The 24,381-nt window shown below is 43.6% G+C and overlaps 1 protein-coding gene across 2 annotated transcripts in view; it reads left to right on the top strand.

The window, feature by feature from the left end:
• The window catches only part of LOC135109274 (nephrin-like), a 123,206-nt gene that overhangs the window by 82,234 nt on the left and 16,591 nt on the right, over positions 1-24,381 (top strand). For both annotated transcript variants that reach the window (XM_064020558.1, XM_064020559.1), the window contains exons 6-8: positions 10,780-11,127; positions 11,487-11,638; positions 15,494-15,635. In XM_064020558.1, the coding sequence (XP_063876628.1) occupies positions 10,780-11,127; positions 11,487-11,638; positions 15,494-15,635 (642 nt within the window). The remainder of the gene's footprint in view (positions 1-10,779; positions 11,128-11,486; positions 11,639-15,493; positions 15,636-24,381) is intronic.

Raw genomic sequence — 24,381 nt, 5'->3', positions numbered from 1 at the left:
ATAAATATTCAGGTCACTATGGGCCATTACGGAATGCATGGAGGATTTTTTTCTAATATTCCAATCACGGTAACACGCGGGAATCGTGTAAACATATGGCAAAAGTGAATTAATTAATTAATAAAAATATAGCAATAATGATAATAATAATAATAATAATAATAATAATAATAATAATAATAATAATAATAATAATAATAACAACAACAAAACAACAACAACAACAACAACAACACTAATAAAAGACTGCTAAACCCAACAAGTTCCAGTAATACTCAAGCAATCAGCCAGACAGACAACATTGCACCATTCGATGAAGCTCAAGATTTTTTGCGACACCAACTGCGGCATTTTGAGAGCACTTCTTCCACCACTCGTCACAGACCGAGTAGCAGCCATCAGTTTAATTAGCATACGTTGACGGCGCGTTCCGGACCGATACACACAAAATTTCGCGTTTAATTTATCAGCCCACCTATTCCCGCTGCTCCGTGACTGTACATACACTCCGCGCACTCAGGTATTGGATGCACGGACAGGCAAGGCCACGCATGATGACAGGAGGAATGAAGACCAACGTTTAATTAATGTTTTACGATACGCGACCATTGCCTGCATTACACGAACTGCATATAGTCATTACAAACACATACAACGACGAAAAGGGGTTATTTAAAGAGTATATTTTCCGCTTTCTAGCTATTGCGATATTTAATTTATTTGGTTGGAATGTACAAAGAACCCAATGGCGAGGAAGATTAAAGTTTTTATATTAATATTCCTGAGAGAGGCGGGAGATTAAGAGGGGATCTGATAGAAGGTTTTAAGTAGCGTAAAAGATACAACAATGGTGATATAAACAAAATTATTAGAGTTATTAATCCAGGAATGAAGTAGAAGCAACGGGTTCGAGCTTGATAAAGTGAGATAAAAAAAATATATATATAGTAAAAAACTAGTTGGCATACAGAGAAGCAGATGACTGGAATAGACTCAGTAATCAGATTGTTCATGCCGAGGCAATAGGGAGCTTTAAAAGAAGATTAAATAAATGGACTGGGATGACAGGTGAATATAGATAGGTATGTTTTATACTGGAACTGCCATATATAGACCTTACGGCTTCTCGTGACTTCCTTCATTAGCTATATGCCCTTGAAATACGATCATGTTTACTCTCACACCAACTTCAGACTCAGACAGGCACAGCAGACTCGGTGGTCATGAGTGTGAGATGAGCCCCCACGCACACACTGCCCCTCAGCACTCTGTTATTGAGGTGCATTATACAGCAGGCCAGGGATGGGAACAATGAGGCACGAGAACTTAACTGTATACATAAAACCTTTCAATGAATACGAAAACTTACACAGCAGGCAAAGGGAGAGAAAAGCAAGTACATGTTTAATCTATTTTTCTCGTGATCAAAAGTAGCTGTGTAAGTTGCGACATAAGATAGATAGATAGATAGATACATACATACATACATAGATAGATAGATAGATAGATAGATATAGATAGACAGACAGATAGACAAAGATAGATAAAACAAAGATAGATAAATGAATAGCTCTTATTCCTCTAACCCTTTAACTGATAGGAACAACACAACAGCTTCCTGGTACTTGATTGGTGAGGTTCAAAGCCCAAAGGTGCATAGGAGAGCAGATACAAAGAGGTATAAGGTTATGAATCCATTTGAGCGTCAGTACTAATTAGGCTTCCTCCACTCACTCCCTCCGTCAGTACTCGTTAGGTCTTCCCCGCTCACCCCCACAGTCAGTACTAGTTAGGTCTCCCCCTCTCACTTCCCCACCCAACCCCAGATCCTCATGTATTAAAAAAAAAATGTAATCATCAGTGCGATAAATATTTTAGTACCGAAAGAATGTTAACGTTGCCTAACCATCAAATTAATTTCATTAGAGTATGATTCAATTATTGCGCATTTTCGGTCCTTTTATTGACTTGTCGAATGAAAAACAAACTCTGGCCCGACAAGTGTGTGGAAACATTTTACTCGCCAATGTAAATTTTTCACTCACGAGGGCGAGAGTAAAAACCTGGCGACTTTGACAGCTTGCACGAGTTCATCATTTGGGAGGTGAGTAAACTAAAAATGTAGGGATAAAAACAGCGAAACAAATGTCTTGATAGAGTATGATAATGATGATAACAATAATACATACAACAACAACAACAACAATAATAATAATAATAATAATAATGATAACAGCAATCACATTACTAGCAGGAATATCCGGGATGCTGGTAAAATGTGTGGTATTGGTGATGTGTGGTATTGACGTTGGTGGTGGTGGTGGTGGTGGTGCGTTGGATGGTGTCATGTGTAGCGTACGGTGTTCATGGTGTGTGGCGCGTGACACTGGTGGTGCGCGGTGTGCAGTGAAATGTGGCAGTGATGGAGAAGTAAGTGCTGGATATTCGTCCTCTGATTAGTTGACAATCTTAGTAACTTTACAAATCATCCTTAGCGGACCAGAAGACTTAAGAGTTTAAAGGAAGTGTCAGGTATTGCATGAGTCGTGCCGAGACTTACATTGAGTTTAAAGACATAGAAAGAAAGGGGTGGATATTACTTCTCTGATCAAATGATAATCTTAATAACTTCACAAAGATCCTTAGCTGACTAGAGAACTTATATCGCATTTAAACCCTTAGGAAGGAAGTGTAGGATATTACATGACTCCTGCCTATGCCAATAAGATAACGAGAGGCGAAGCACAGCGTGGATGGCTGGCCCCCTTGGCGTGCGTCCCTCCATCTCGCCCCATAAGGCAGACACGCAGGCAGGCAGCCGTGGACTGATAACTGGCGGCGCTATGCTCGTTATAAATAATTACTGTATGCTATTCACGCACCGAGCGCCGTGTGTTATTAGCATTACAGTGACGCGAGTAATTAACCTGGGGGAGTGCTGTTGTCGTAAGCCTCGCCGCTACTCCTGGGGCTGCTTGCTGCCTCCCCTGTGCTGCAATACCCGCTGCTCTCCGCGCTGCTCAAAGGGACCTGTCTGGTGATGCATTTGGCAGGTTGCTTCACAAAAGTCAGCACTATTTTACGGGCTCAAAACGCTGACAGATGCAAGAGTCCATGAGTCCGCAAGTTTTGTAAAGCAGCCGGACGAAATGAGTTTGCGAGTGTCGTAAAATTCTAACAACAGAAAGTGGCAACTGAAAGCGAAACTTTTTACAGTCTCCCTTGGTTTTGTTTTTACTTTAATCAGAATAGCAAGTAAACAACACCAGGAATTACTGCCAAGTGGTCCTGGTGACTGTCCATGCCAGGCAACCTCAGGCCTGATCCCTGACAGCTGGGGCACTGCTGGCCGCCTGATGCCCCGCCGCTGCCCACACCTGCCTAGCCCCGCAGGAAATAAAAAAAACGCTGCTCAATATACGCTACCTCTTAACTACACAAGGGAAATATTAAAAGGAAATGGGTTAACGAGAGAAAGAGGGAAAAATAGTTTGGTTTGTATCTGTAAAATGCTGAAAGTTATGGCATTACCACCAGTTATCGGCTCGGTGGCAAAAAGAAAAACCGATTTGTATTCACCACCAATTGACTCTGGAGTACTGGAGCATCACCCCTTCTCTTACATCAACCACTCTCACACACACATACACACACACACACACACACACACACACACACACACACACTCAAAAGTAATGGAAGCCTTTCCCTCGAGTGCATACCAGCCACTCACTCAGTGATAGAACTCATGACGTATGCAAGACTGTTGACCTTCACGCGTGCATTACTGCCTCAAACACGCTACACCCGCTGAGGAAATAACCCAGCAAACCTGACTAGACTGTGGTGGTGATGACAGTGGGCGGCGAATGTAGCTGCGCAGCGGGTGTGGCAAGGCGGAAGTAGTGCTGTGAGAGGCTCAGAATGACAAGCTGTGCGAGTAAAAAAAAAACAAAAATGCAACCCCAGTAAGTTATAATGAGTGGAAAATACGAGAGGAGGCAGATGAGCATTCGAGTATAAAGCATGTAATGAGATATATGAATAAATAAATAAATGCTAGAGTAGGTAGGTAAACAAATGAAGCAAGCAATGCGATAGATAAATAGATAAATATTGGAGGAAGTAAATGAACGTATAAATCACCAAAATTTAGTGACCCTTTTTATCATACCCTTTTTTTTCGTTGCCTAGGTCAGACCACCTCTTACAAAAAAAAAAAAAAAAACAATATGAATAAATAGATAAACAAGCACAAGACTAGGAATATAAACACAAGAAAACTCACTGCATGAACGTCGAAACACACACACTATCGCAGCACTGTAATGTGGCTGACTTGCAAGGAAGCGGCTAATTTCTGGTCTCGGCGCCGCGGCCACTCAGCCAATAGGTGTCATTAGGAGTCAGCCGCTGGGAAGCCTGATAACAAAACGAGCCATCTTGCACCAACACAAGGCCCATTTCATCGCGGGCAGTGCGTTAGTAAAGATTCTCACCTCGCACTCAAACCAGATTAATGCGCGGAATTGTTTAAGTTCAAAGTTTGCATTTTCTTAGTAATATTTTTTTTTTTTTTTCGGTTAAATTTAGTACAGGTATAAAAATAACTCAAACGTGTGCGGTTAAGCTTGTTATTTCCCCCTCACGCTGTTGTGATACTAAATGGATTAACTGCAATTCGCTATATATACACACAAAACATGCTGAAAATAAAATAAAAAAAATAAAAAAAATCCCTGTGAGAAAAAAAAAAACGTAAAAAAAACATACGGAAAAAAAAAGGTTATATTCTTACAATCATTTTTTTGTTTGTGTGCGCGTGTGTGTAACGAACCGTCATGGCGCCCAATAGCTTTGCCTGAACTACGAAAAAAATGGACGAAAAAAAAAAAATCAGCAAAATAGGCTTTGTCATGAAATAGCGCAGCGCTGTCTTGGGCGGGGAGTGGCGGCGGGAGGCACGGGAGGCGGGAAGACTGTTGTTATCAGCGAGATGAGTGACGGCTGATGGCTTATTGGCTGTCCCGAGGCGCTCATTCAGCCAGGTTCTTGCGATAGGAAAAATGCGAACGTGGCCTAACGCACTCTGAAAACGGCCTATTGCTATTACTTACTGCGCCTCCACCTTACTGCGTGCTGCCAATGTCATCACCACACCTCACCTCACCACGTAGCGCGATCACAGTGCCGCACCTTCCCACTTATCATAACTATTGCTATTACTTTGTTTCTATCTCACTTTATGCCATTGGTGTCATTACCGCGTTGTTCACCTCACTACAATTCACCACAATTCACTATGCATCATAAGCACAGTGCCGCAGCTCACCACACGTCACCACTATTGCTATTATTTTATTTCAGTCTCACCTTATACCACTAGCGTCATTACCTCATATTTTTTCACCTCACCACACTTCACCACTACCACAGTCACAGATCGTCACATCACCACACGTCACCACTATTGCTACCATTTTGTTTTCGCCTCATTTTACGTCACTAGTGTTATTACTGCAACCCTCCAGCTCACCACAGTTTCCTTCACTGTACATCACAACCACAGTCTTTCATCTCACCACACGTCACCAGCACTCCCTCTGCTGCCTCATACAAATGCACATACGTACATAACATTCCACTACCTTCCATGTATCACACAAAGGACAGCATAGTGTAATTTGAGTCTAACTGCAAAAGTCATCCAGTTTGAAGTAAAAATACACACTTTTCTTGGCACTGGTGATGGTGATGGTGGTGGTGGTGGTGGTGGTGGCAATGATTAAGGTGATTCGAATAACTGAATATAGTAATGGTGATGATAGTGTTAGTTGTGGAGGAAGTGATGATGGTGGTACTAATGAATAATAATTGTGATGATACGGTAACCAGAGAGATAATTATTAATGATAGTGATAGAGATGGTGGTGATAATGGCAGTAGTAGCAGAAACAAGAAAATTATGAGGTGATAGTGGCTAGGGAAGGATGATTACGTACGATGATGGTAATGATGGTGATGAACGAGGTGGCGGTGGCGGTGGCAGCGGTGGCAGTGGTGGTGGTGGTAGCGGGTGAGTGGTGGTGACTGGCGCAGAGTGATGGTGATGGTGGTGGTGTGTTGGAGTAATGGAGTGGTCCACTTTGATTTATGTCTCCCGCACATATATACCCATGAACCGCGGACATTACTCACTACCCTAAATTCTCTTTCTCTCTCTCTCTCTCTCTCTCTCTCTCTCTCTCTCTCTCTCTCTCTCTCTCTCTCTCTCTCTCTCTCTCTCTCTCTCTCTCTCTCTCTCTCTGAAAGCCATTACCTCTTCTCTCTTTCGCTCTGCCCAACACAGTTCACTGCTCGTCAAACAGCGAAAAAAAAAGTTACTAGCCACAGAGAGAGAGAGAGAGAGAGAGAGAGAGAGAGAGAGAGAGAGAGAGAGAGAGAGAGAGAGAGAGAGAGAGAGAGAGTAGAGAGACATAGTAGAATGCATTACGCAGGATTTTACGATTTCACTTTTCTTTCTTATTTATTTTATCTTTTTATCTCATTCTTATATATTTATTTAATGCATAAAATGTTGCTGTGATTGTATCCTGGACTACTGCGTGTGTGTGTGTGTGTGTGTGTGTGTGTCGCTCTCAATCCCGAAAGTGATGCACAGAAAAGATATATTTTAATCGAGTGCAAATTACAAATATTTAAAATACTTCAGAATCTCTCTCTCTCTCTCTCTCTCTCTCTCTCTCTCTCTCTCTCTCTCTCTCTCTCTCTCTCTCTCTCTCTCTCTCTCTCTCTCTCTCTCTCTCTCAAATTCCTGCAACACACTTTTTTATTGCAAATGTATTGAGTTTCTTTTCCCATGTAATTTCAAAACAACACTCTGGGGAACGCGTCGTGGTGTTTCTGTGAGTGCATTATATTTGCCTCGACGAACTCAAAGCAGAATAACCACCGCTGAGAAAGAATGCTTATTTACTTGACTAAGCAATATTTTCTGCTTCCGCCGCCAGCTTGTCTCCGCTTCTTTCCTCCTCTCTCCAGTCTCCTACTTTCTCCACGTGTTTCTCTCTCTCTCTCTCTCTCTCTCTCTCTCTCTCTCTCTCTCTCTCTCTCTCTCTCTCTCTCTCTCTCTCTGATTCTTCCGTCCTCCGTGCCTCTTTGACTTTCCTTACATTCATTCTTCCTTCCTTCCTTCCTTCCTCGTCTGCTTCCTCCTTCCGTTCTCTTGTTTTTACTTTAATTTCGTCTCCTCTCCTCTCTCTCTCTCTCTCTCTCTCTCTCTCTCTCTCTCTCTCTCTCTCTCTCTCTCTCTCTCTCTCTCTCTCTCTCTCTCTCTCTCTCTCTCTTTTACTTGACTTTCTTGTCTTTTCTCCTTTTACCTTTTTCCCTTTCTCGTACTCTCTCTCTCTCTCTCTTTTCTTTCAATTAATCTCTTCCATCATTCTTTTCCCTTACTTTTTTTTTTAATTCTCTCCCTTCCTGCTTTCCTCCCCTTCTTCACTCCTTCCTTTCAATGTCTTCTTTATCAACCCTCTCTCACTTACCCTTTCCTTATCCTCCCTTCCTTCCTTCCTTCTCCTTTCCCTTACCCTCCCTCCCTCCCTCCTTTTCCCTTTCCTTATTCTTCCTCCATCCATTTTTCCCTTTCCTTACCCTCCCTCTCTTTTCTCCCCTACCTCTGCCCTTCCTTTCATCTTCCCTCTATCCTTCCATTTCTTCCCTCCCCCCACAATTTTTTTCTCCCTATCCTCCTTTCCTCACTCCCACTAAATCACCTCAGTTTTCGCATCTGAAAGTAGCAAGTTGTTTTCATGGCAAGGAATTCACCGGGCACCAAACTTGCTCCAACTTATCTCAGGAGACTCCCAGACTGCCTCTTACGGGAAGGCTGGGCACTCCTCCTCCTCCTCCTCCTCTTCCCGCTCTGTCCTGTTCCAGCTTAGCGAGAGAGAGAGATTTCGCCGTCCACGTATTTTGAGGGACTAAGGGAAAGTAAGCGAGTGAAAGGAGGCAAAATTTGGCTGTTTACTCATTCATTTATTCATTTCGCTCACTCTCTCTCCCACTTTTTTTTTATTGTTGCTCCTCCTGAGTTCCCACGAAGTTTTTTTTTTTTTTCCTGTGGTTTTTACAAGGCGGTGATGTTAAGATGACGAGCGGTTTGGGTTTAGGAGGGGACAGTTTTACGAGGAGGAGGCGGTGCAGGTGGCGGGGGGTCCGGGACAAGGATGAGAAAGGACGAGGCGCGACACTGCCTTTCTTCACTGGCGGAGGCTGTCACTGGCACGCCCGCCCACACAGCTTAGCAGGAAAACACGCATCGGCCGCTTCGTGAGTCGCGCAGTCACAAAGGCAAAGGGGATTACTTAACTATTTGAGCGTCGTTTATTTTCTCTTCATAACCAGATACGGAAAAAAAAAAAAACACGATTATTCCCTTAGTTCAAAATAGCTAAGTTCTTCCTGTCCTATTCATAAAAGGTAAGGGGGAAACTTAACTCTTTCTCCCTGCCGTTTATTCTCTCGTATACATAACCAGATAGGGAAAAACTTGTATTATCCCCCATAGTCCGAAATACCCAGACACTCCATCACCTATTCATGAAAGAAAAAAGGGGGGAAGCTTAACTCTTTTAACCCGTTCTCTCTTTCGTTTATTCCCTCGTCTACATAGGGAAAAACTTGTATTAAACTATCTCCACAGTGCAAAATAGAAAAGCACTCCGTCATTTACTCACAAAGCCAAAGGGGAACCTCAACTCTTTTAACTCTTTCAGTGCGGTTTATTCTCTCGTCTACATAACCAGATAGGGAAAGAAAAATACGATTATTCCCTTAGTCCAGAAAAAATAGCACTGCATCACCACTCACAAAGGGAAGGGAAAAAGTAACTATGCCAGCCTGTCACTTCACCACTCGCCTGTGTAAGTATATAGATAAAAAACATGTTATCTTCTTTGTCAGTCTGTCAGTACACTCCCTCCTCTCCCTAACCCAAAAAAACACAGTCACTCACACACACACTCACAAAGACAAGGATAAACATAACCCTTCCCCCGTCTATTCATTTATCCTCGCGTCTATACAAACTAATGATAATATAAGACAGGTATTGCCCAGTCTACCAGTCCAACAGTGAGCCACAAAAGGGTCGCTGATTCATTCATAAAAGTAAGACACGTAATTCTCGTCCGAGCAAAATAGACAGAAAATAAGATATATTGCTTCTTTTTCAGCCCAACAGTGAGCCACAACAGTTACTCTTTCACTCAAAAATGTAAGGGAAATATAACACTTTTATCTCTATACAAATAAATAATAAACCAGATATTAACCACTATTTGATCCACCAGCAAACTAAATAACTCACGACATGCACAACTCTTTCAACTTGTCATTTAGTAACGCCACCTCTTGACAAAACCAAAATAAAAGTGGCAGTGAAAATATATACACAAATACATATATATCTCCAGAAATTTACTCCCACCAGCAAGCCAGACCAGACAAGCACCCCGCCACTCACCCACAAGAACACGGAGAAAAATCATCTTGCCAGCCTCTCGTCCTCACAAACATACAAGACAGACAAGAGTAAGAATAACAGACCTTACTCTCCCACCTCCCTCCCTCAGCAAGCCTCAGCCCACACACCACCTCCGTCACTCGCTCACAGAAGCAAGAGAAACTAAACACAGAGTCACACCAGAACTCCCTCACACAGCCACGCTCCTGCAAGACGGTCAATCACGTAACCAGCCATTACTCGGCCGCCTACGCAATCTGCCAGGCACCCAACCAACCCTATATATCCAACCTTCCCTCAGCCAATTATCCAAGACGGCCCGGCCATTCAGTCATCCATCAAGGTGAACAAACACTCAAATAGTCAGATACCTCGCCAGTCAACACACAGTCCTACCCAAACACTTAAACACAGAGAGGCGAGAAGCAGCACCCTTGTTTATCGGCACTCAAGTCACATCGCCCTTACGTGGTGCTGAGTGCTCGCCTCTTGGGTAATGTTATGGTGCTCATGGTTCGAATCTCGGGGTGTTGGGTGCGGGGAAGCTGCAGTGAAGATCATGCCGGCGAAGGAGAAACGGGAAGGATAGGAAGGTGATATGCATGTAAAGTAGGAGGTGTAAGGCGAAGGGGAGATCGTGTGTGTGTGTGTGTGTGTGTGTGTGTGTGTGTGTGTGTTGAGGACGGAGGCACACACGCAGGTAAACAAGTGCCTCTAGAGAGCTGCACAGAAATTCTCAGCGTCGTCCTCACTCTGCACTGGAGTAAAAATGGAAGACAAGGCGGCAGATTTATGTCCAGGCAGGAAAGGGTTCACAAAGGCGGGAAACGCACTTGTGGAGATAGATTTTCCCTCATGTTACACTAAAAATTTACACGGAGAAAAACCGCCCAGGAGCAAGGAGAGAAAATATTTGCGGTACATTCTATCTCTTTTTTCTTCTTTCTTTTCCGCTCTTTTCCTGGTGTGCGGTGGACGTAAGTATATCTTGATATATATTTTCTTGTGGTTGTGGCGGGCTTAAATTATTTTTGAGTGTAGCATTAATTCTGGTGAGGATCTAAAGTATTACGGAGTTACGTCTTTTACGCTCCTTCTTTCACGATAGAAAATGACCAAGTCACATATTTTGCAGCCAACGAAAATATTTTTAACCATTCTTTCTTTCTTTCATGAACACTGCAGAGGAGGAGGAGGAGGAGGGCGGTAGAAAACGGGAAGTGTGTTGAGGCATTGAATTTTTCCTCCTACAGGCATCCCACGCCCCTCCGTCGTCTGGTTCAAGGACACACACCTCCTGGACAGCCACATGGAGTCCCACACGCACCCGCCGGATGAACTAGGGCCAATGGGAGCCACGGACGCCACTAACATGACGGTAGCAGCGAAGCTCAACACGTCCCTGCCGTTGACACACACCGGCCCCCACGCGACGCCCACCCTTGGCCCAGGCTCCCCGTCAGTAGCGGAGGGGGAGCCGTACAACACCCTCACGCTGGGGCCCCTCACGCGGAACGACCTCAAGTTGCTGCTAACGTGCGAGGCTTCCAACAATAACCTGACGCTGCCCACCTCGTTAGTCGTGATGGTGGACATGAACCGTAAGTCTCATTAGAGTTTACACGCTTACGTACATGTAGGCACAGACACATACAAGCACAGACACACAGGCACAGACACAGACACACACACATGCACAAACGTCACCACATCCCCGTGACAGCTAGACAAACACACACGTCCACATTCCACACATACCTGACCCCTAACCATCCACATCTTACTATCCCCTCACATCTGACCCCAACCATGCCTAACACCCACACACCTGACTCCAAACCACTTCTCACTCTACACACAGACCCCCACCATGTCTCCCACCCCAAACACCTGACACTCAAAACACCTCCCCTCTGAACACACCTGATCCCCACCATGTCTCACTCCTGTCCCCCTCCAGTCCCAGCATTGTCCGTGGAGGTGACGGGCCCGGAGCAGCCGCTGATGGCCGGCAGGGAGTACCGCGTGGTGTGTGAGGTGAGGGGGTCCCGCCCACCGCCCACTATCATCTGGTACCTCAACAACACAAGACTGCTCACTGCTACTGATGCGGTAAGTGATCCTGGGAAGATAGAGATGCCAGAAGATGACAGACACAGGGGATGGGAACGTGTACAAGGTAGGACATGAAGTTTAGGGCATTATCCAGTAAGGGACACAGGATGGGAACATGGGCAGGGTAGGGCATGAAGTTTAGGGCATTATCCACTAAAGGACACAGGATGGGAACACGGGCAGGGTAGGACATGAAGTTTAGGGCATTATCCACTAAGGGACACAGGATGGGAACATGGGCAGGGTAGGACATGAAGTTTAGGGCACTAGAAACAATAAGGGACACAGAGGATGGGAACATGGGTAGGGTAGGACACGAAGCTCAGGGCATTAAACACTAAGGTAATGAGACACTAAGAGAATGGTGACAGATTGCAAGGGCCTAGAGATTACAAGGGACTGAGGGCAAGGATTACAAAGGATTAAGGGCAGAGTAACTGGGACTAGTGACACTGAGTACTGGGAACAAGGGACAAGAAGTACAAGGGGCTAGAGACAAGAAATGCAAGTGACTAAGAACACTGTACGGCTAAAGACAAGAAGTAAAAGGGACTAGGAACAAGAAGTACAAGGGGATGGAGACAAGGAATACAAGGATCTGGAGACACAAAGCACAAAGGAACAAGGAGCTGGAAACAAGAAATACAAGACCTAGAAACACAAAGTACACGGGAGAAGGAACACAGATTACGAGACAAAAAAAGAAAAAAAAAGAAGAGAAAAAAGTGGCGGTACAAGATTAAAAAAAAAAAACAGCAGACTACAAGAGACAGAAAGGTAAAAAAAAAGAAAAAAGAAGCGGTAAAAGATAGAAAAAAAACACAGACTACAAGACAAAAAAAATAAATAAAAAAGAACAGAAAAAAACAGCGGTACATGACAAGAAAAAAATACAGAACACTGAAGACACTCACTGCCTACAAGGGACACAAACAGTACAAAGGGAACAAGGACACACGAGAGTACAAGTGACAGCAGAGGGGGGGAAGGAGAAGGGACACTTTTACAGCAATGACACAACTTTGCATTCCCGAGGGCCAAGTTTCATCCGGGCGGAGACTTACTTCCGTCCTCGAGAGTCGCCAAGTTTAATCCCCGACACAAAATTCGCACGTAAAAAAGCGCAGAAGCTGAGCGGAAACGTGCCGGAGATTAGCCCGTAAACTCCGTACGTTAGCTTGTGGAAGAGAAGAAGCAGGGACGGTGGCGGTGGTGGTGAAGGCTGACGCGGTGGCGGTGGCGGTGGCGGCGGTGGTGGTGGTAGTGGTCGAGGCTATAAGGTCCAAAAAGCAAGTGGTACAAGTAGAATCACACCAGTCCAGTCCAGTAATGTTGGTGGGATCAGCCTCTGCAACGGGTCCCACTGTTCTGTCTTTGCTGTTGCCTGTGGTCTTGTTGCTCTACCGTGTTTCCGCTACACTTGTTAGGGAAAATATACAGCGCGTTTCCTTAGGTTAGTGTGTAGAGAAGACGTGGTGACGGCGGTGGTAGAAGAAACAGTAGTATTTTAGTTCGAGAGCAAGCAGTGCAAGTAGAATCGGACACTTTAATCTTAATGTACAGCGTGTTTCCTTAAGTTAGTGTGTAGACAAAGTGACATGGAGATGCAGAAATAACAGCAGCATTTATATTCGAGAGCTAAAATCGTAACAAACAGCGTGGTTACTTAAGTTCTAGACGAAACGAAGTGGAGCCAGTGGTGACAGCAATAGTAGCGTCTAGATACATGATACACAGTACTAACACCCACACTTCATCAGGAGTATCACAGGATTGAGATTCACCACTCAGTACTGGATAGACAGAGGCTCACACACACGAGTCAAGATCCACTCCAGACAAGCGTGCAGCTCCAGCCTCCCCTCAGTAATACCTGCCTAGCTCTGGATTCACGCTGTATTATCTTCACACATAGGGATCTCAGTAACGTGTTTTCTCTTTATCTCTCTGACCTCTATGGTTTCTCAAGGTTACTAAAAGGATCTGCTGCAAATTAACACTAGTTTCGAGATGCCACCTAGACCAAAGGGAGTGACTGACTAGTTGTTACCTTTCAGTCGTAAAATAAGAGCCATTAAAAGTCTTTAGTAGCTGATGAGGTAGTATGCACATGCTCACGAGAAACTTAATTGAAAAAAAAAACGTCTTAACATCCATATTAGAAAGTCATTGCTTTATATTGAATGAAAGATGTGTCTGTCGTATAACCCAACGACAGTTATTAGTGGCAGTAGAGTTAACCTTATAAATACTCACAAGAAACTTCAAAAAAAAAAAAAAAAAAGAGCGCCTTAACATCCAGGAAAGAACAGTTCCCCATATCTAAAAAAAAAAAAAAATCTTTACACCATTTTCTATGTGGAGACGAGACTGGTTTAGGGCAACAAAAAGCTGTAAAAAGACTTATCGAAGGTGCCAGTCCCCAGAAAGTGTAGTCAAAACAGTTATCCAAAATCTGAAAATGTCTTGAAACCTTTACACCAGAATTTATACCAGAAAAAGGTTACAATGCTCCATATGCATTTCAGAACACTGCAAAAGAACAGGTACTATCTCTATACCAGAATCTATACCAGGGAAGGTTACAATGCTCCATACGGCTATACCACGAAAGGTTACAATACTCTACACATATTTCACAACACTTCCCAGGAACACATGTTTTAGCCACTGAAACCCGCGTCCACCACACACTGCAAGCCCATCACGACCATTGCCGTCCCATCTCGGTATTCGGTAATAGATGAATCAATACTGCCCACACATTTAGTCTATTGATGGAAGGACACGCCGGGGAGGTGGGATACTGTATGCAACAAGGGTCAGAATGTAGACAGACCACAAAGCATCAGAAGACCGAGAGAAATAGACAGGGTAACATATAGATCTTAAGATGGACAGCTCTATACACCCCTACCCAACACTGACAAGTAAACAGACAGGATCAAACAGCACCAAGAGAGAGAGAGAGAGAGAGAAAGGAAGGTCCCTACACTGACATACACAGCAAAGAGACAGACACAGCACAAACAGCCGTACATAACACCACATACTCAGACAAACAGCCCCACTCAACAATGACAAGTAAATAAAGAACATCAAACAACACCAAAAGAACAAAATGTACACCACAAAGCACAAAGACGGACACAGCAAAGCCAACCCTGCATGACACCACACTCGAGTCACGAAACACACAAAGTTAGCACCGGGTCGTGAATGCGTGGTGCTGGAGACCCGGAAACTCCCTCGAGAGAACCAGCAACACACTTCATGGCGCAAGGAGGTTCTGAATGAGCGCTAAATACATGAGTCTGATTGCTTGACGGTCGTGAGGGGCGCCTAAACGACTAGTTGGGGCCGTCACGCGCAACGATGCAGCGAGGAGGAAGGCGAGGCAACAAGATCACATTCACACCTTCACGGTCGATTACGTTGAGAGAGAGAGAGAGAGAGAGAGAGAGAGAGAGAGAGAGAGAGAGAGAGAGAGAGAGAGAGAGAGAACCATTTAATATCTTCCCCCTTACTTCCTTCCTCTAGCAGCCTCTCCCTATATATATTTGTCCTGTACATGAACCTTCTCTTCCCCTCTCTCTCTCTCTTTCTCTCTGTCACTGGACATCTCCCTTTCTCCTCCCTTCCCTTCCCTTCTCTTCTTCTCACCCCCACTCTCTTCCCTTCCTCTTCTCATCCCTTGCCTTTCTCACTCCTTTCCATTCCCGTCTCTTCTTTTCCTCTTTCCCCATATCCCTTCTCTTCCTCATTCCCTTTCTTTCATATCCCCCTTCCCTTCCTTTTCCCTTTACACATATTCTACTTTTCCTCACACGCTTCTTCTTCCCGCTATTGCAGACCTCAGGAGACGGGAATGTCACCACCAGCAGCTTAGTCTTCACGCCACAGCCGGAGCACGATGACGCAATGCTGAGGTGCCTGGCAGAGACTCACGCCGATCTCTCAGCGTTGGAGGACAGTGTTAACCTCACCGTGCATTGTAAGTACCGTGGGTTAGGTTAAGGTTAGGTTAGGTTACGTTAGGGAGTAGCAAATGTTGTGGGTCTTGTAGTGGTAGACATTGACACGCTCCAGTAATGCTCAGTCGTCAATTAACTGATGATTGCTGGTGTAAACTCGTGCTCCTGACAACTGTGCGACAAGGAATCACCCGGCCAGACATGCCATGGTCCCGCGGATAACAAGCTCCCAGTGAAATGCGAGAAGGGGACAGTTTAGTATCTTCTATATGTGAGGGAAGCTGACTAAGGGTATAAAAACGAGAGAGAGGGAAAGAGAGAGACAGAAAAATAATAAAGCCTGCTAATTTGTCGTTTCCCTCAAAAGTTACATTTCAAAAACGGATAAATTTTGTTTCCGGGATGTCCTGATTGCACTCTTTTGCAGTAGTTGAAGTCACAAGAAAGGGAAAATATCAGAAACAGGCAGGCAGACTTTAACCAGTGAAAGGGATGAAAGAGTGAAGGTTACAGGTTACCTTGCATTAGTGAGAAGGACAGCACAGGAGTGGGGGGGGGGTTGAGGAGATACAGACTCGTATTCAGAAACGCCTTCCTCTCTCTGATCACGGCTATTTTCAAAGGCCGCAGAGATAATTAGCAGGGTTTCCAAGAGCGTTTCTCCTGTTAATAACGAAGAAATCTTGTTCATCTCTCGCTAAAACCTTAAAAATTACAGTCTATTGAAAGTAGTCGAGGTACGGGAGGATGAGTCTTAGAACGTGATTCTTACTACTTACTCTTCATCTGCACACACACACACACACACACACACACACACACACACACACACACACACACACACACACACACGCTCACACACACGTGCAAAACAAGATCACACTGACATATACATCCAATTTAACATTCACATCCGGTTCCGCGGCAAGAAATCTACGTATTTTATGAAACCGCAAAACCAATACAATTCACATAACCTTGAAGCGAGACAAAAAATACAACACTTTTCAGCCACGGGCGGCGACAGGGTTTCCGTAGCGACAAGCCTTGAATAATTACAGTCATATATGGCCTCCAGATACGTTTTTATAAGTGAATCAAGTAAAAAGGGAGAAATATGTGTGTGGTAATTCCGGGGAAACCTTTGTGGGGCTTATTGAAGGGAAAAGAAAAAAAAACAAAAAAAACAGAAGTCAATTTCCGAGCAGTCGTGATGCGAGAAAGCGACAGGTGTCATTCGGAGCCTCGTGAAGGTTGTCTCCAGCCGCTGATAGTAAACAGGTGCGCTGCTGGAAACATTATTCGCTGTCACACACACACACACACACACACACAGATGGGTGTATAGATGGATAGTTAGATAAGAAGATAGATAGATAGACAGATAGATAGATAGACAGAGAAAATGATAGATGAATAGATAGATACACAGGCAGACACAGATTTTACTGACCAAAAAATTACAAAAGACTAATAAGTCATAACGACCACAACTTAAATACACACACACACACACACACACACACACACACACACACACACACACACGTATATGCTAGTTCACCCCAAACGCTTTGAAATCAAGGACACAAAAACATATACCAAAAAAAAAAAAAAGAAGAAGGAAGTAAAGAATGACAAAGCGTAAATCAACCCTTTCCTTCCTTCCCTGCCTCATGACAAAATGACTCGAGTAAGTTTCAGTCTCAAAATTCTCCGTGATCCGATTTGAGCGAGCTCCGCCGTAAAATGTATATCCGACACGCAATAAAAGGCGAAGAGGACAGCTGGAGATTTCAATATTAAAAATTCACTATTGAAAAGTTGGCGAATGACTAAAATCTGGTGAACAATATGATGGTTGCTCTGTCATCGTTACATCATTTATCCTTTATTTCTCTTCTTCTTTAATCCTTTCACTTCGATACTAAAAATAACAACACCAGAAATATTGCATGAAATCTTTATAAGCATCTAAAAAGAAAATAGGATAAAAAAGAATAGATTTTTATTTTTTACGCCGTTCAAAGACTGGAGGGGGTATAGAACAATTAAAGACGTCTCAGAGTGATTAGTAGTTAGGAAAAGATGTACCAAATAACAATCAGAAAGTTAAGTATAGTGTAGTTCATTAGTTTCGGAAGGGATAATAGACATGCTGGTGTTTGTCCCTTCTTGATGAGTATAACAGCATATGAGGAACAATACTGTGGTTCCTCTTTGTTATAATTCTTTGCCATTTATCCTTTGCTCTATCACGTCTCTTTACTTTAATGTACTGCAGCTCATCAGCGTCTCATAATGACCCATAAATATGCTGGTGCTTGTTCTTTCTTTGCGTTCCTTCGGGTTCCTTCATATCCTGTACTGTCAACGGAGGCGCTTATGAAACCTTGAATCGTATTTCTTAAAAGCTCTATTTCCTCTAAAGGACTATTTTTCAGACGCAATAGAGATAATTATTTGAGTCTTCCGTAACGTTTTTCCCTTTGAAGATGCAGCTTCCTCGTTAAACTGATACCGGAACCCTGAAAACACTCTTCAAAACACCCGTAAAAACTTCCACCGGAGGCTGTTAAGAGTGGAGATAAGACGTGGTGAGGTCTGGGAATTTAGATCCTGGCTCGTGGCGCGGAAAAGTCAAGGAAAATGAAAACTCTGCTCGTAAATAAAGGAAGAAAGCCCAGTAATGCCTCACACCACGAAAAAATATCGACAGAAGCCCACGTACAGCAAGTCCATTAAAGTTCTGAGCGTGGCTTGATCGTCTTACTTAAAAGTGTTCAAGTCATTTGCTGCTGCAGGAGTAATTAGGAAGCAGTCCCTTTTTTTTTATATAATACCCAAGGAAAGATGAATGGTGAGATATACGCACACCTCAATTCTAGCTTTTAAATGAAGCGTAATTAGAATGATATAAGAATGCTGTCTCCTCGTTAACATGTTAGTAAAAGACTGATGGAAGAATGAATGTAATGTACTTCTGAATTGTTACTTGTTTAGAGGAAGCACAATTGGAATGATGTTAGAATGTGATCCCCGTGATTAATGTACTTTACTTCTAAATTATCAGTTTATGAAAAAAAAAAAAAAAGACAATTATAATCATGTCAGAATGAAGTCAATTATGTACAGTCTTTTTCATAACATACGAGTAAAATGAGTAGGATGAAATACAGATACTCTCCAATATCATTATTTCTGGAGAAGACAAAATTAAAATAATATAACAATGCGGTCTTTCCAATAACAAGCCATTGAAATAAAACACGCGAATGAGCACATTTCTCAACACTCACTTTAAAGATGCAGGAACAGAAGGCACAACACACAGCAGAAGTAGCAAGCTTTATATACCGAGGCCGCGTGAACGAGGGGAACGAAGCAGTGAAGGCAACAGCAGCAGCAGCAGGAGTAGATGGGGGCACATTGAGCAAGTTTAGTGGAATAATATGCGCGGTGATAACGATTGATGGGAGCAAGGGACGCAGCATCACGGCGGATGGTAAAAGATTAGAGAGAGACAATGAAAGGGAGAGAGATGTGATGAACAGCCTGCAACTTTGGAGAGAGCGGAACACACCCATTCATGGAAAATGCGCGTCATAAAGGTGTGAACGAGGCAGCAACACACGGTCACAGCGAGGGAGGGAAGAGGTGACGTGCAGCACTGCCAAACACGCTTAGCTTCAACACAAGCGATTTACTAGACGAGTGGAACTGAAAGGTTTTTTTTTTGTAAAGAAGAGTCCAACGATGCTCAGAGAGAGAGGGACTGTAGTTAAGTGTCATTTGTTATCTAGGAGCAAGTAATGGCTATGTGTAAGAGAGAGAGCGTATGTGTGTGTGTGTGTGTGTGTGTGTGTGTGTGTGTGTGTAAAGGAGAGGAAAGGAATGTTTAGAGTGAGAGGGAAAATAAAAGTATGCCGTTTATTATCAAGGGAAAGGCGGTGATTGCGTGAGGGACTGTCCGAGGATGCTCAGGGTACGAGGGAAGGTATCTGAGTCACTTGTTACCTAGGAAAGTGTGCTTATGTGAGAGACTTACGTGTATGTAAAGGGTGTTTAGAATGAAAGGGGAGAGGTGTTTATTATCAAGGACCAAAAAAAAAAGCCTTATTAATGAAAACTTCCCTTGTTGAAGAGACAATGTGCTTAAATCTAACCCCATTGCAAACATGTGCTTGATGAAAACGTCGACTCTGTTTAAAATGAAAGGCAGAGATAAGTAAATGGAATATTTTTTTTCTGGCCAATACGAGAGAAATTTACAAAGAATGAGTTTATTTCAGGGTCAAGGAAAATAACGTAGTTTTTTTTTTCTTTTTAGGATAACACGAAGATTCCATGAAGGTCAACAGGTTTTTCCTTTTTTTTTTTTTGTGGGGGAGTGAAGAAGAAAATAAAGTCTTTTTCAATAACATCAATAATCAGATTGAGGAAGATGAGGAAAAACTGCAGCTTCGTCTCCTACTGAAGTTTAAGCAAGCATCTGATGGAAAAAAAATGCCTTCGGTAAACAACGTCTGGAAGGAAGGACGGGAAGACAAAGGAAAACAAAAGATAAGATGCTTCAAAAGATGAAGGATTTCTGAGGTCATGAGATATATCCTGCTTCAAGGAATTTAAACGTTTATTAATGCTGGGACCTTTGCGGTGAAAATAAGACTGCGGCTCTGCTTCGTACATCAATATAAATAAATGTTTAGCCATCTTCAGGATCCAATGCTTTAAAATTATAAAAAATCCAGGTCATTCTTGGTCTCGCTTGCTGAGTGCATACCATCTAATATTCACCACAACAGCCAGTATGCTTAAACATTTCGCTGTATTCTCTGAACTTATTTTAACGGGCTCCACTGGAAATTATTGGGGTTTTAAAGTTTGCCGTGGTGCAGTGATACCACGCGCGCTTTGGGGGCTGAAGCTTAGACCCAAGGGTTCGAATCCTGACCACGGTCCGAGGGTAGGAAGGGCATCCACTCGGGGTTACGGTTCCTAAATGCCAAAACCAAAGGCCTTCGTTGCCAAACATCGTCCCAGCCCTGATACACTAAAGAAAACGGACGTAAACCTGAAAAGAAAAAAAAAATCGTATAATCAAACTTTTCGCTGTATTCTCCGAACTTGAAAATACCCTTGAGAATACCGTAGAGAGATCATATAGCTTTCACCAGAGCGTGTTAGAAGCAGATGAGATAAGGCATTGCAATATCAAAGAATGTGAAAGAGGATGTGCGCAAAACTGACACCATGCACGCTGCTTCAACAAAATGACACTCGTTATTTGAGTGACTTTAATATTTGCCGAACAAAACTAAATGTACAGGTGCCGAAAGATCTTAACCCTTTGACTACCACTTGGCACACCTTTCCCTTAATTACCAATCACTATGAGACATCTTTACTTGTTCTCCAGACACATCCAATCTTTGAACACGGAAGAAATAGCAAAATGCATTCTTTTTCATCTCTAACTTGCTTGTGAATGCTTATAAAGACTTCACGCATTGCTTCTGAAGCTGCTAATTGTTTCCTGTCGCAGTGAAAGGGTTAAGTGTCCCATCATACCCTTTGCTCTCATTTGTGTATTTCAGATCCTCACTAAACTTACCCCAGACAATTTTACTAAGGCCCAGGAAAAACCACAGCAGCCTAAGGGTTCGCGCCTAGCAACGTCACTCGAGCCAACAACACCACCCTTAAAATTATTACGCCAGTGTCACATGACGGCTCCCTGAAATATGGCGGGGATGATTTCGCAGAAGCCTGGCTCCCTCCAACTGGCAGGACAGAAAAGAGAGGCGAGTCAGGGGAAATAAGACTGCGGCTGAAAAGAGAAGCTGAGTATAATAAGTGACAGGCTGCAGGACAGAAATGGAGAATGTTGGGTCGGCGCGCCACCAGCTGCCATGACGCGCCCCAAACAGAAAGTGAAGATTGCTCGCAAATTAAATACGGGGAAATTATGATATGACCAAAGCGGACGAGAGAACACCGGAATTACCTTGTGCGAGGATCTAAGGCGGAAGGAATGGGGAGGGAGCCATACTATGAACTAGGACAGGAACCTTAAAGTGCATATAATTTAAATCTTTTTCACTGCAATGTGCAACAATTCACAGCAGTAAAGAGACGGCAGAAAATCTTCACAAGCACGTACAAGCAAGGAAAAAGGGATTAGAGAATAGATTTTCCAGTTTCTAGCCAGTATATAGGATAAAAATAAATGTCACCAGAATGTTCACCTCCACTACTTTCAAGAGGCTCTAGTTAAGGTCAGAATATGCAACGAAGATAATTTTGAGACACGAGCTGTTAAAGATTCGTGTGCCAGTACTCCCACTTACCATCAGTTAATGACCTGCACTGTGACCATAAGGATATAATTTCCCACAATTTTTATTAAGTTTGATTGCACTTTTTTTTTCTGACTACTTTTAAAGGCTCTGTAGTTGAAGTTACACGGTTTTTAAGTGTTTTTACAGTGATGATGACAGATTAACAAGGTTTCTACATTATCAGCGGGAGAAACACTTTCGAGAACACGACCAATCACCTCCGTGGCCTTTGAAAACCGTTGTGAGAGGGCAAAGCGTTTCTGAATACGGAAAATGAAGTCCACGGGGAGGAACGTCATACCATTCTTTGTGTTGGTGAATAGAACATCGAAAAAAATAAGAGAAACAATGCAAATATGTAAATAACAAAGCATCACCTTCCTTTACCATTCATTTATTTACTGAGGTGGACGGATCTATACTAAAGTTAATTCCACGTAAATCTATCCATCATGAACTGTACCGTGACTCATGCAAGGAGAGTGTATGGCGTATATACGAGCACATAGAAAATAGAAGCTTCGTCTTGGAGGGGTGCGGTGAAATACGGTACGATTGTGGCAGCGCAAGGACACCAGCGAAGGAAGGACGGATCGTTACACAAGCTGCCGGTGGAAGAATGAATGGATGCAGGTGTTTCAGCTGTCCCTGGCCCCAGACCGCCACTCCTCGCAGTATTTTTCACCCGTTCCCTAGACATCTGTTACCTCCTCTTTCTTCTCTTCTTCCGTCTATTGCTTCTCTTCTTCTTTATCTCCTATTCTCTCCTACTTCTCCTGTTCTTACACATCCTATTCCTTCTTGCAGTCCTCCTCCTACTCCTCTTCTCTCACATCCTATTTCCCTTCTTTCACCTCCTATTCCTTTTCGCATTCCTCATCCTCCTTATCTTCTATCTCTTTTTTTTTCTTTTTTCTTCCTCCTATTCCTTCTTGCATTCCTTCTCCTCCTCCTTCTCTTATACCTCCTACTCCATCTCTTCTTCCTATTTCTTCTTACACTCCTCTTCCTCTTCTTCCACTTCCTATTTCTTCCTGCACTCCTCTTCCTCCTCCAAGTCCTATTACTTTTCACACTCCTCCGCTTCTTCCACCTCTCGCGCTCCTCTTGTTCTTCCTCCAACTACCTATTCCTTCCAGAATTTTTCCCCATTATTGTAAACGCGGCACGTCTTACAGGAATTAACATCCATCAAGGTCCGTGTCGCCGAAGCCATCAGTGTCAATGTGTCGCCTTGCCCTGCCCTGCTCTGCCCTGCCTTGACTAATATGCTCACATTTGCAAAAGAGAAAAAGTTACGGAGACAAAGTTGCAGGGACGAGTATTGCTTCCTACATTAAGTCAGCGAGGTCTCCTGATTCTACAACCTTTGGAAAGCATCGCCGTCCATCAGCCTAAGAGAATTCCAAAGACATAACCCTGTTGCTCATTCAAGGTCGCGTCTGGCTTTGGAGGGACAGACAGAAAGATGGATGCTCGTATTCAGAAACGCTTTGCTCTCTCACCACGTCTGTGTTCAAGGGCAACAGAGATGATAATCCGGGTTCTCACGAGTGTTTCTCCTTTTGATAACGTAGAAATCTTGTTAATCTGCCATTGGAATCATAGGGACACTCTTAAAACGTAAGTTCAAGAAGAGTCTTTTGAAAGTCATGAGGATGCTGCGCAGAACTGTTTGAGGATACGGACTTGAGACAGACAGACAGATCGAGAGCGAGAGAGAGAGGGAGAGGGATCGTTCAGGACTGACTGTCGTTTATATTCATGGAAACGAAGTCAACGATTCGATTGATATTTTACTCACTTCCGCGCACTCGATGGAAAATGTTATCGGTAGAATATTTATTGGTCATTATTCCGCCTCGGGGCTGCCGGTACTTAATCCTTCCCTATTACCGCGTGTCATGTTATTACGAGTCACTCCGGGGCTGTTTGCTTCAAGCGGCCTCTCCTTGGTACGAGTCTTCAGTGTTAGGGAGTGTTAGCTTCAATCCACACAAGTCTTAGCTTCAGTCTACTCCAGTTTCATACCAACATCCCATAAAGAGGCAAGAATCCACCGGTACACAGGTAAGGTGGACTGGACCGGGAGGCATTTGAGGTACGAAAGCAAAAATTCACCGGTACAGAGCGTGAGATGGAGGTTGGAGCGGACCAAGACGGTGTGGTTGGAAGGTGTGGGAGCGGCAGGCAATCCACGGACCCAGTTTCTTCTCAGCGGTCACTGGCTGTCGATAACGCCGCGGGGGCAGTTTAGGCAATAGTATTTTATGTGGCTCTTTATCAAACGCTTTCTCTAAACAATAAATAGCCGGGAATGAATTTTGTCCCCAATTTGGCTTCTTTCTCCCCGTGACAGGATAAGAATCAGCGGGCGAGCTTTGGTGTTTGATATACAGACGTCCCCGAGTTTTGTTATCACTTG

This window comes from Scylla paramamosain, chromosome 18, assembly GCF_035594125.1.
Source record: "Scylla paramamosain isolate STU-SP2022 chromosome 18, ASM3559412v1, whole genome shotgun sequence".
NCBI lineage: Eukaryota > Metazoa > Arthropoda > Malacostraca > Decapoda > Portunidae > Scylla > Scylla paramamosain.
The sequence above is the reverse complement of the archived record's forward strand: the minus strand, read 5'-3'. Positions and strand labels throughout refer to the sequence as shown.